Source organism: Cryptomeria japonica, chromosome 5, assembly GCF_030272615.1.
Source record: "Cryptomeria japonica chromosome 5, Sugi_1.0, whole genome shotgun sequence".
Lineage (NCBI taxonomy): Eukaryota > Viridiplantae > Streptophyta > Pinopsida > Cupressales > Cupressaceae > Cryptomeria > Cryptomeria japonica.
In genome coordinates this window covers 768,082,995-768,095,781 of record NC_081409.1, presented here as the reverse complement: position 1 = coordinate 768,095,781, position 12,787 = coordinate 768,082,995, and the positions used below count along the sequence as shown (strand labels likewise).

General features: G+C 34.6%; 1 protein-coding gene across 1 annotated transcript; it reads left to right on the top strand.

Moving 5' to 3' along the window:
• The first annotated feature begins 10,001 nt into the window (after positions 1–10,001).
• On the top strand, positions 10,002–12,046 carry LOC131072282 (indole-3-acetate O-methyltransferase 1-like). The gene is made up of 4 exons (XM_058008422.1): positions 10,002–10,146; positions 10,236–10,568; positions 10,727–11,048; positions 11,724–12,046. The coding sequence occupies exons 1-4, from the start codon at positions 10,039–10,041 to the stop codon at positions 12,044–12,046; spliced, it is 1,086 nt and encodes a 361-aa protein (XP_057864405.1). The 5' UTR covers positions 10,002–10,038.
• Positions 12,047–12,787: the final 741 nt, after the last annotated feature.

Sequence of the window (12,787 nt, the reverse complement as noted above, 5' to 3'; positions counted from 1 at the left end):
GTTCTAAATGAAATTCTAGATGAATTATATAAAAGACTTGAGGCCAGAAGGCAAGGAGTAATTGAGTTAGATAAGAAAATTAAAATAGAAAAATTACTTGCAATATATCCGGTCAACACACCTAAGGAAATTGATGACTTGATAGCTTAGGCCAACCGGACAGTCTTTTCCACTGCACACCAGCATATATCATTAATGGCAGGTAGAATCACTGAAGTTTCAACTGAAACAGAAGATGGTTGGGATAGATTCTTGGTTGAAAAGGAAAAACAAGAAGAATATATGAATCCCAAGCCCATTCTGGTATATCAAAAGGATAAAGGGAAAGGTAAAGTTGGTGGACCACCAGGTATTAAGATCAGAGACAACTTACCCCCACCTCCTTTAGATACTCCACTGGTAAAAACAACTGCAGAAGATCAACTGGCAACTGAGAGCATGGACACAAAGGATAATAATCCTAATCCTGAAGTCCTATATACTATGAATGTTGATACTCAAGAAATCAACATAGTGGTAGATAAGGATACCACGGATAAATCTGATAACAAAGAACAACCGGTAACAAGAAACAAAGAGCAACCAACAGCAGATTTAGAGAAAAAGATGGATTCTGGAACACAAACAGAGCAACCATCAGAACAGACTCCACCGGTAAGACATGATGCAGGAAAAACTGTGCTTAAAGAGATGGAGACACAAATAGACCTACTAGAGGTCAATACCAGCATAGCAACCTCCACCGGCACTCAGTTTATTGGGTCACCATGAAATGTGACAGAGGTATTGCTCGAATCTATCAAGAAAATAATAGATTATAGCTCACAAGCATATAAAGCGATAAATGATTCAATTCCAGTTTTGAAATTAATAGCTCCCAATTGTAATATAGCCAACAAAGATTCTTTAGGCCAGTTGGATACACTCTATAAATATATCTCTGGAAATTTTGAGCAAACAAAGGTAGAAACTATAAAGGAAAGTGTAGAAAAAGAGAAACAAAAATTCTTTGAGGAAGGAATAAAGAAGTGTAATAGGGAATTTGACACACTTCTACCACAATTGTGCAATTGGTTGAAAGAGTTCAAAACTTTGTACAAAGACACCTGGAAGATAAACCTTTTGACCACGGATGTAGATAAAAAGATGAGCAAGGTACAGGAAGAGATCAATAAACTTGCTGATAATTTTGTTAACTCACCTGATACATTATCAGTTTTTGAAGAAAAGATAACAAATTTTGAGGAAGAACTGCTCAAATTAGGGAGAGAAAAAGAGAAAATAATAAACAAGGCAAAAATTTTGAGATCTAAAATAGGTCCAAGATTGGACTATTTAGCATCTTTGCATAAGGAAATCTCAGAGGCACTAACACAGGGTAGCAAGACACTGGCAGAGCACTTGTAGCATCTCATTGGTACAATATACAGAACTGAGATAGCAATAAAGGTGAGAAAGAAGTTTATGGATGATATAAACTTAAATTTGGCAGATATTCTTTAGATAATAACTACCCAACTACAAGGTTGAGGTTATCTACTAGCCTTTGTCATTGATGCCAAAGGGGGAGTAGTAAATGAGAAATTTCAAAACACAGGGATCACATGCTCAGGGGGAGCCCGCACACTTTTGGTAACATTTTTGGTATACACATTTTTGGATATCTTTTTGAAATTTCTCATGAGTGTTGCCATCAATGCCAAAGGGGGAGATTGTTGGCATATGGACACTCTAATTAGACATTGTGTGTGATTGAAGGTTTTGTCATTGATGGCAACCTTGCAATCCTATGGCACTGGCAAGACATTATACCGGCAAAACATCATACAGGCAACCTTGCAATCCTATGGCATTGGCAAGACATTATACCTGAAAAACATCATACAGGCAACCTTGCAATCCTATGGCACCGACAAGATATTATACTGGCACCGACACAGAAGGAAATATGTATACTAGCATAGAGGCCGATAGGATTTTTGATATGTAATATTTTGTTTATTATTGTAAGTCAACTTGGCAAATTGTAAAATGACTCTTGTATATAAAAGAGATCATTGTAGTCATTTGTAGGATATGGATAGAATGTATTAAATAAATTATAAGGTAGACCTAATGTGCGAATTGTAGTTCAAGGGTATATGCAAAGAACAGAGCAAGAACCGGTACTAAATCTGGCATTGAAGATGCTATTGTAAAGTAGTACAGAATATTGGATTTGTCTAAATCCTCATTGTAAGTCAGTGTGACTTCTTATTGAGCAGTGAGCTCTAGGTAGTTGGTCTTCCTGCATGTGCAGGCCCCTATTGTAAGTAATATTCTCTTATTGGCCAGTAAGTGAATATTGTGGGTCACAAATCCCACCGAGGTTTTTCCCACACTGGGTTTCCTCGTTAAAAATATTGTTTTATGGTGTTCTTTTCATGTGGATGCTTTTGATTCTGTTATTTGCATTAATTCTTGCATATCGGTATACTGTTAATTTATATTCTGCATATTCAGTTTTAAGAAAACTTCATTACCGGTCAGATACTGATTCACCCCCCCCCCTCTCAGTATCTGTGGGAACCCTAACAACCTTCCTGCAAAGACATCACTCCATCTCAAGAATTTTTCTTTGTACCTCTATCTCTGCAAGTGTGGATAGAACTCATAGACTTTCATTCCATCAACCCATGGTTCTTGATATAATCTTGGCCATTCTTTGATGCAGGCTAAAATATAAAACATGTAGGAAGACATATGAAAATTGGCTTTTCCAACATAATTACTCAAACCCTCATGCAATCTCTCTGCAATTACTTGCGCCCAATCAAGGTATTTCTCACTAGATAATAACACTTGAATGTAAAAATACATCCGGTCTTCCCAATAAAAGGCATGTGAATTCCCCTTAAGCCTGTTCAAAAGAATTACAATATCTCTCACTTCTGTAATAAAATGCTCCCTGGTCAAAGGTTTAGGTAACCTAGAACCTCCCTTCTGCATTTTAAGGAGCCAATTTCTAGCAATGACACTCCGATAAACACTTTTCTTCTCAGAGAAAAATGTATATGAGGTTCCTATGGACCAATCTTCGTACGACTCTTTGTGAGGGATCCCAATCGCAGCCATTATTGTTTCTCTATCAATCCACACTAAAATGACTCCATCACTAGCCCTAATACACCTATCACTAGCATCATATTTTCTCATGCATGCATACACTAATTTGGGGCAAGGAGCAGTGATTGGGAAAGTAGCGGCTTCAACCAGACCACTGTGAACTATCTTTTCCATCGTGGAATTGGCCTTTGGATTCTTAGCCCTTTCTAGAAAATTCTCTAACTCATCCTAAACTAAAGTCATATCATCTAATTCTAGAAGGGTACTAATTAAGCATGAGGTTCAACCCAACTTCGAAAGAATTGGTCTCATGTTTGCTTAAAATTAAATCAATCAAACAACATTCAACCCCAAGGCAAGGAATTACACTAACAATTTCAGAGCTAAACAAAGCAGGGGAGGTTAGTGATTAAACTCACTTGTCTTTACCATCAAACTGTGTAACCTTTGGAAAAACTGAGCTAAATTACCTTCCGCGTCCTTACTCTTCGCCAGCAACAACAATGATTTTCTTACCTGAGAAGCATCATATTTAAGGACGAAAAACACTGACAAGTACCGAAGCATGCTTCGCCTTAGCTCATTTATCCATGTAAAACTTCCCATGATTTGATATAGTTCTGACATGCTCATTAATTAAGAATCAACTCCACACAGTCGACATGCTTTCTCATGATTGCTTTCCATAATTATAGTTTGAAAACATGAAAAACGAGGAATACTCTATTCCCATCACTCTGCCTTTATCTCCTAAACACCATCAGGCTGATTTGAAACAATGCTTTGAACCTTGAATTATTTCAAAAGAAGTTCATTGGACCAAAGTTCAAAGACAAAAGATTGACACTCACAGGAAAGAAGAAGGAAAAAAAAGAAAATTTCAATGATGCGAAAATGAACCTTGAACCTTGAACCATTCCAAGAGTGGTTCAATGGTTCAAGTTCAAGACGACCACAAGGATTGACATTAAAGGGACAACCACAATACATAAGACAAAAGACCGCTTGAACCTTGAACTAGAAAGGTTCAAAGTTCAAGTTCAACGACTATGCTAATGAAGACTTAGAACTTAATAGACCACATTTCCTTTGAACCAGAATTTTGAACTTTATAAAGCGTTCAACAGACGAGTACGAAACTCAAATTGATGAAGACTTAAGCTTTGCAATACTTAATAAAATAACGTCCCCCTAATTGATAAGCTATAAGTGGATAAATAAGGGCTAACACATAGTAAGTGAGAACTATTTCTATAAAAAGTGTACAATAATATTAGGAAATTTATCCAATTTTTAGGACTTGTCGTCTTTTATATTGAATTAGTCAAAATGTTCATGTATATTAACTGTTGTGAGTGGTAGAGGGACCATAGGGAGATAAATTATTGTACTTTGTATTAGGACTTCTAAGAACATGAGAAGGGTATGATTTAATATTTATAATTGTTGATAGATTTCCTAAAATGGCATATTTATTTTCATGTAAGAGAAACAATGGTAGGGTACCTATATGTGACTTAGTTTTCAGTGACTTTGTGAAGTTTCATAATTTTCTAGATTAGATTCTAATAGGGACATAATTGTGTTGGTTACATTTGGAATAAATTATAGAAGAAAATAAAGAAAAAAATAAAAAATTAATTTAGTATACCATCCATAGAATGATAGAATAATAGAAGCTATAAATGTGGGTTCAAGTAACTTATTAAAATCTCCAGTACAAAACAAAATGTAAAATCATCTTTATATATGATTAGATATGGGTAGAGTAATTTACTATACAAAAATATATTAGAAACAACATTTGTGGTTACATATGACATTAATATTATGAATGTGTCTTTAATAAGCTATAACAAAAACGAAAAATGAAAGGAAGTGTAAAATATAAAGAAATTATATAAAATTGAAGGAATTACACAAAAAAATAAAGACTCACTTTGGGAAGATGAATAGTAGATCTAAGAAAATTTTTATCAAGGACACCCAAGGATTCTTTTCTTGGATGGAAATAATATATTTAAAAATGAAATGTTCATATTTAGGAATTATATCACAAATAAGTCAAGTGAATTGATTTTGGAAAGAGATATCAAGTTTATTTATTATAATGATAGGGAAAATCTACAATATTTAAAATTTTGTAGCTATATCAATAAGATGAACAATGTTTAAAGGAGGAGGATGTAGTAGTACCATGAATTAGTCAAATGCCACAACAATATCTATACCTAATTCAAAATCTACAACAAAAAATGGACAATAGGGAGGAGATTTTGTATAGTAGGGTGTAAAGAAGTAAAATAGTAAGTATGAGGAGCATTCACTTAGCTAAAAAGGAAGCCTATTAGAATATGTGATATTATTTTTAAGATTAAGGTAGATTTTATTTTTTTTCTATATAGCCAATGATGATACAGAGACTAAATTTTCAAATAACCTAGAGATTCTAATTCAAGATCATCCCACATTGTAGGATAAATTTTATATCAAGCCAAACTTTTTTTATTTTCTTGAAGATTCCCATAGATCTTATCCCATTAAACTATAGTTTTATATGTCAACTTTCAATTCAAAAAATATTTTGTACCATGATATTCCAATGTTGTATTATAATTCTAGAATATATTAACCATTTCATATGCATAACTTGTCTCCTAAACCTTACTAAGTGTAGTAGCTAACACAAAATTGCACTATTTAATGCTTGTGTTATTTTTAATTTTATAGTAGTAGAAGAACACAACACAATATATTAGCAACAAGAAGGGTTTTCATATTCACAATATAAATTTTTACATCACCAAATTCAACTTAGGAGCTTTTGCCTCCATATTTAGTTGAATACATACTTCATCAAGGCACTAGGATTTGCACCACCATATTAAAAATTGATATCATTTACAAGGATAAAGGCTAGTATTTAAATATTTTTTACATCAATTAGAAATGGAGTCAATAAAAATGATAGTCACAACATGATAACATAGTGTGAGATGATTAGTGATAGACTTAGAGTTAGAGTTATGTTATAATATTGTTAAAATTATGGAAGTAGATGATTGTAATAAAATGACTAAGGTATAACATACTGGAAGTTCATTATGACAGATTATCATTCATTATTGACTAATTTTTGAAGATGAGTGATAATATTTTATATATAAGACGATGTGGTGAACCTTTTATTACATTTAAATTTTTAGTTAAATTATAATATTCTAATAAAATAAATAAATAAACATAAAAGCTTATGGTTATGCAATTTTCACTAGTAAAATTTATAATATAACCAATTAAATAGAACCTAATTTAAGTCAGAGTTTATGTGATATAATTTTTACTCTAAAAGTTCTAAAACTTATTATCAAATAGTTGTTAAAAATATAAATATAGTTTTTAACTTCGTAGTTAACTTCATAGTGGAGCGGATCAAGACGAGGAGCGATGAGCGGGAGTGACAGTTATAGGGTTTCTTCAGGGGAGGAGGAAGTTGACTCTGAAGATGATAAGGATAGCGAGATATGGGTCTTTGTTGGAGGGGCCTCTCCATGTGTCTTTCTTTTTGGTGCCTTGGGGTTGTTTGGTTTCTCCTGATCTTTCTTCGCTGGAGTACCGGTGGATGGTTGTGGTTCTTTCCTGGATGTTATGGTGGAAGCTGAGGTTTCTTTTTGAGGGTCGTGCTTTGTCTCCTGTATGCTTCCCCATGTGTTTGGTTTCTTTTTGGTTGTAGCTTTGGGCTCTGTTTGCCCCTTGTCTTCCTGCGTGGTCATGGCTGGGAGTGTACGCCATGTTGGCTTTGGCGGGTTAGAGGGTGCGACATATGTTGGCAGCTTTTTTTGTTGGTGATGGCATCATGGTTGTTGGTATTGGGGGGTTTTGCCCCTCTTTGTCACTGTCTATGCCTTCCATTGCCGTTTTCTACTTCCTTTGGGGATTCTTAGCTTTTTTTGGGAGGCTTGGAGCAGGGTTTGTCTTGGCCCCTAGATATTTTGTTTGGTTTGGTGGCTTCCCTTGGTTTTATTGGTTCTTATCCTTTCATGAGGGTTTCCTATGCTAGCCTTCTCTGGTGTTTTGTTGGTCTTCTAGAGATGGATTGCTGTTCTTCTGTGGTGGAATGGATGTTTTTGTGTTGGGGTGTGGTAGACTTTGGGCTTTTGAACTTCTCTCTTCTTAGTCTTATCGAGGGGGCCCTTTCTCCTATGGAGGTGGAGATTAGGTGGGAGGGAGTGGTTCAACTTCTGTTTGCGGCTAGAGAACTTTTGCGGCGGTCAACTTGCCTTCTTTCATGTTTTATTAACGTAACTATTTCTCCTATTGAGGTGGAGAGAAGGGTTGAAGGGGATTTTTGATTGCTGTTCTTTGTGTTGCTCGTTGAGGTGGCCTATCTTTTTCTTCATGGGGCTTTTAACAGAAGTTTGGGTTTCTTGTCTCTGACATGTCTCCCTGTTTGTTCGGTGGGTTGAGGAACCTGTGAAAACCCTCTTGGCATTTCTTATGTTATGGCTTGGTGCTTCATGATCTATATTTTGCATCTTAGGGTCTCTATGGTGTTTCCTATTGAGGTGGGCCTATCTTCTATGGAGGGGGAGATGGATGTTGCTAGAGGTGACCTAACTCCTATTGAAGTGGAGTTGGATGTTGTTGGTTATGCTTTGAGGCTTTCCAAGTTTTTTTGGACTGAAGGTTTTGGGAGCCTTTTCAAAACCCTATTTGGTTGTGCGAGCCCTTTAAAACCCACTCTTAAGGTTGAGGGAGCTTGGAAAAACACGATGTATTTTTTCTCTCTTCAGGGCTAGGCGGGATGTTGACAGTTTTCAAGGGCTTAGTCTAGCCAGTCTTTGTTGATGATCTACTGATGATTTTGCTTTAGGTTAAGGGTGTCTGGGAAAACCCAGCTTGTTAGCTGAGGGTGCCAGAGAAACCCTTGTTCTCTATCTTCGAGATCTACTAGTTGTTTTAGATCCGTTGGTACTACCATCATGGCTTGTATTGTTCTATCTTTGTAATCTTCCTGACGTCTATTTAGTGTTGGTTGTTGCTCGTGTCTTTGATCTATTTGCTTGTAGCATCCCATTGTTCCCATTGTTGGTTCCAGGTCCGTGATCCCTTCAAACCTATTGTATGGGGTTTTGCGTCCCCTCAAAACTTGTTTATCCTAATAAAAAACATAAATATAGTTTCTCCTTACTTTTGAAGGCAAATAAAAAACATAAATATAGTTTCTCCTTACTTTTGAAGGCAACTATAAATAGTCTCAATTGACACAACCATGCTTTTGAAATAAATGTTAACATAGGCTTTGTTAAAAGGGGAAGGACTAATTGTGTAAATTAAATTGTTGCCCGATGATGTAATTGACATGGAAAATGACAAAGATGTGTAAATTTCATCACTAGAATATGATATAAACTATGAACCGGTGGGATTTGAACCTTGATAGCAAAAACAACAACACAACAACTTAACCATCACAACATGCCACTATTGACATAATTTTTACACATGATTAATATTTTAATAAAAATCTCATTTATAAAATTTGAAAGAAAATTATAATATTTTTAAAAACCACAACCTTAAAATTAAATTGTTAATCATACTCTAAATTTATTAGAATAATTTAAAAATAACTCATTTCTATAAATATAATATAATATTTATAAATATTATTCTAATTATAATCGTACCTCTCAAAATGTGAAATGCCAAATTTTTCCAACACGTTGCAAAATGCCCAAAAAGTTATGTTAAATTTAATTCACCTGAAATAAAAAAAGTTTAACAGCTATTCATGATGGAGGCCACCTGCAATGAAAAAGGTTAACACATTCAGCACGACACAGCAATGTTGAAACATTTCATAAATGTTGACACTTGGTCTTGAACGTGCTTTGAATTTTTGGTTTTTGGTAGGTCAGTTTAATAGGAAACCTTTGCATTTCATATTTCCACAGCTAGTTTTTAGATTACAGATAGCATGTTATAACAGTGGCAGTGGCAGGCCTTTCTCTGAAAATATATATTCAGTCAATTGAAATGTAATTCATAAATGACAATGTTAACATTTTGTCATGAACGTGCTTTGAATTTTGTCATGTCTATTCAGTCAATTAAAATTCAATTCACAAAAATCACATTCCATGTTTCAATGACTCGTTTTGAGATTCCAGATGGCATGCTATAACTGTGGCAATAGGGTGCTAAAATTGTAGAGCAGGATCGAATCTAGAGATGATGTCAGCGATGGTGTCAGATCAATTAAGGGGTATTATCCTAAGATATAGAGGTAATCAAATCTCAATCTAAGGATGCTAAAATTGTAGAGTACGATCGAATCTAGGGATGATGTCAGTGATGGTGTCAGATCATCAAATAACAATTATAAATGTCGATTTAGTCAATTAATAGAAAACGTCTATTGAGTTAATTAAAATTCAATTCACAAAAATTGCATTCGATATTCCATCAACTCTTTTTTAGATTACAGATGGCATGCTATAACAGTAACAATAGGGTGCTAAAATTGTAGAGTAGGATCGAATATAGGGATAATGTCAGTGATGGTGTCAGATCATCAAATAACGATTATAAATTAAAGGTTATTATCCTAAAGAGCACACATAGGTCCTCATTTGATTTGATTTGATTATGAATTTTTGGTATGCCAGTTTTAATATGAAACGTCTATTCAGTCAATTAAAATTCAATTCACAAAAATCACATTCGATGTTCCATCAACTCTTTTTTAGATTACAGATGACAATAAAATGCTAAAACTGTAGAGTAGGATCGAATCTAGGGATGATGTCAGTGATGGTTGCAGATCATCAAATAACGATTATAAATTAAAGGGTATTATCCTAAAGAGCACACATAGGCCCTCATTTGATTGAGCTTGTTCATATCAAAGCTCAGAAGCCAGGCGTCTTAATGGAGGTAATCAAATCTCAATCCAAACCGGTCCTGGAGATGGAGAATGTGCTTGGCATGAAGGGTGGAGATGGAGAATCTAGCTATGCCAAATCCTCTTCAGCTCAGGTACAAAACGCGCATTTCCATTCTAACCTCTTTTCTTTCTACTATAAAAAAATATGTGAAAACTGTATTTGAAAAATTTCCTGGTGCAGCTAAACATGCTTCAAGCTGTGAAACCAATTCTGGAGCGGGCCATTTATGAGAATATGATATTGATGTCTGATGTGGGAGGGATATTTAGGATAGCAGATTTCGGTTGTGGTACTGGGAAAAATACTCTTGTGGTGGCAAACACCATTGTCAATGCTGTGAAACGCTCGTTTGAGGAACATGAGATGCCAGAATTTGAGGTGTATTTCATCGACCTTCCTTCTAATGATTTCAATTCACTGTTTCGAATTTTGCCTCCCCACAGACCAGACTATGCTGATGTTGACAATGATGGTGATAACAATCCATTAGCTGGAAGGTCTTATATTGCAGCGGTGTGTGTGGATCACATTTCAGACGTCTATTCCCACGGAAAAGCCTGCATTTCTGTCACTCTTCTACCAGTCTTCATTGGCTTTCCCAGGTGAGTAATAAACCATAACTTTTCTATTTATGAGTTTGATGTAGTTGTCTGATGATAAGATAAATACAGGTGCCAGAGAGTGTTCAGCAGAGAAGCTCTCCTCGTGTCTACGTTTCAGGCGATTGTGAGGCATCAGTGGGAGCTGCGTATTTACAGCAGTTTGATAAAGATTTCACAGCGTTTTTAAAGGCCCGGGCAGAGGAGATCGTTGATGGGGGATACATGTTTGTATCTCTGCCGGGTCGTAATGAAGGAACCCACATAACGGAGGAGCAAGGCCCATGTGGATTTGTTTCCCGCCAAATAGAATTTGCATTTGAGGAACTAGTTAACGAGGTTGATACAATGCTCTCTCATTTTTTCTTGGTTTGTTTGTTTCTCTATAATTCTTGTATCTCTTAGGTAAGGTTTTGTGGAGAATTTTTAGGAATATTTTAAAGTTGGTTATTTCATAAATTTAATAGTGTCGTTTAATTTAAAAATTTACACTGTAAAATTAAGGAAAGCTAGTAAATATTTGGATAAAAAATAAATAAATAAACATCTATTTTTTCTTTCTTTCTTTTGTATTCTTTTGAGAATCTAAAATTTGAGATGATTGACAAGTCACAAAAAAAAATTCCAAGTTAGTGGGACAATTCCTAGCTCGATGAAAATTTCACCAGCTGAAATCTCCAGTCCTAAAAGATAAGAGCTATTGTTTTGTAGAAAAAGATTTCAATTAATCTTGTAGCATATTCTTTTCATGCTTCATGAGACTTCCTACTCAATGATAATAGATCATGAATTCCATGGAATCTCATCTTTTATTTCCTCTTTTTTTGATGATTTCAAATCCCAAACTTTAATGGTTATCATATGAGTGCTTAGCTTAAAGACTACCAATCTATGGGAAACAAGATTGGATGCTTCTCACAAATAGCAACATAATTACCTTCTTAATGTAAACATGAGTGACATTTAAGATTATAGAGTTTGTAATTATAAACTTGTAATAAAAAATAAAATTTTAAGTTTTATTTATAGTAATTATTCTAATACGTAATGCAATTTTATTGTTGGCAAGGTATTGTTGAAAAGGAGAAATGGGAAACGTTTAAGATACCTTTTTTTGGTCCAAATTTGGATGAAGTGGAAAGGATTGTGAAGAAAGAGGGGTCATTTGTAGTAAAGTTTGTAAAAACTCTAGAAGGAATTCATGCATATTGTATGACAGATTTTGAAAGAGGTGAAGCAAATATTTTTGGGCGACTTATAGCCAACAGTTATAGAGCAGCACTTGAAAATATTGTAGAAGCTCATTTGGGATGCAAGAGATCAACAGAAGAATTGTTTCTTAGAATTGGTAAACGAGCTTCTATTCTAGTAGATGAATACGTCTCCAGATAAACAAAGCATGTTGTTGCCTTTCTCACTAAGAAAGGAGCACACAACAAGACCTATTAATAGACAATGTCCAAAATCTCTTCATCAAACATTATGAAAAAAGATTAATGGAATGTGTCTTTAGCCTATTTTATCCATTTAATATTTTCATTTACTTGCATCTTGCCCTCCCAATACTATCATCACTTCAATCGATCCCCTGATTTTTGCTTGGTATCAGAGCTTTATTCTGAAATAAATTCGATCTAGCTTTAGAGGCATTTTAACTAATTGCATGTTAGGGATTTTAGTTTGTTGATTGTCCTAGCCAGGAAACATTCATCTTCCTGTTGTAGATCATGAAGTTTATGTTTTGTTTAATTATGTAAGTCAACAAAACATCATATTTTATATGACTAATAACTCCATAGACCTACAATTTTATTTGTTTGAATGTGAATTCCTACTAAATTTCCTACTATAGGTCGAAAAGATTGAACAATGGGTTTTGAAAGTAGTTTCATAAATAGTAGTTTGGTATTTTGATCTATGTTGAAGGCATCTCCGATGCTCACCTAGAGGGAGATTACTCCTATAAAGGTTTTGATCATTTTGATATGACATTAAGACTTTTTTTATTTATGTTGTTACTACTATTTGTGATTGGATTCTGATTTGATACCTAGTTAAGCACTAATGCTATGCATGTTCATGGATGATCATAGTTTATTTATATGGATGCCATTAATTACATGGTTTGATGAG

Excerpts from the sequence above, each read along its gene's own strand:
- LOC131072282 (XM_058008422.1), top strand. The coding sequence starts at position 10,039 with ATGGAGGTAATCAAATCTCAATCCAAACCGGTCCTGGAGATGGAGAAT. Across the intron at positions 10,147-10,235 it reads CCAAATCCTCTTCAGCTCAG|CTAAACATGCTTCAAGCTGT; the intron begins GTACAAAACGCG and ends TTCCTGGTGCAG. Across the intron at positions 11,049-11,723 it reads TTTGTTTCTCTATAATTCTT|GTATTGTTGAAAAGGAGAAA; the intron begins GTATCTCTTAGG and ends ATTGTTGGCAAG.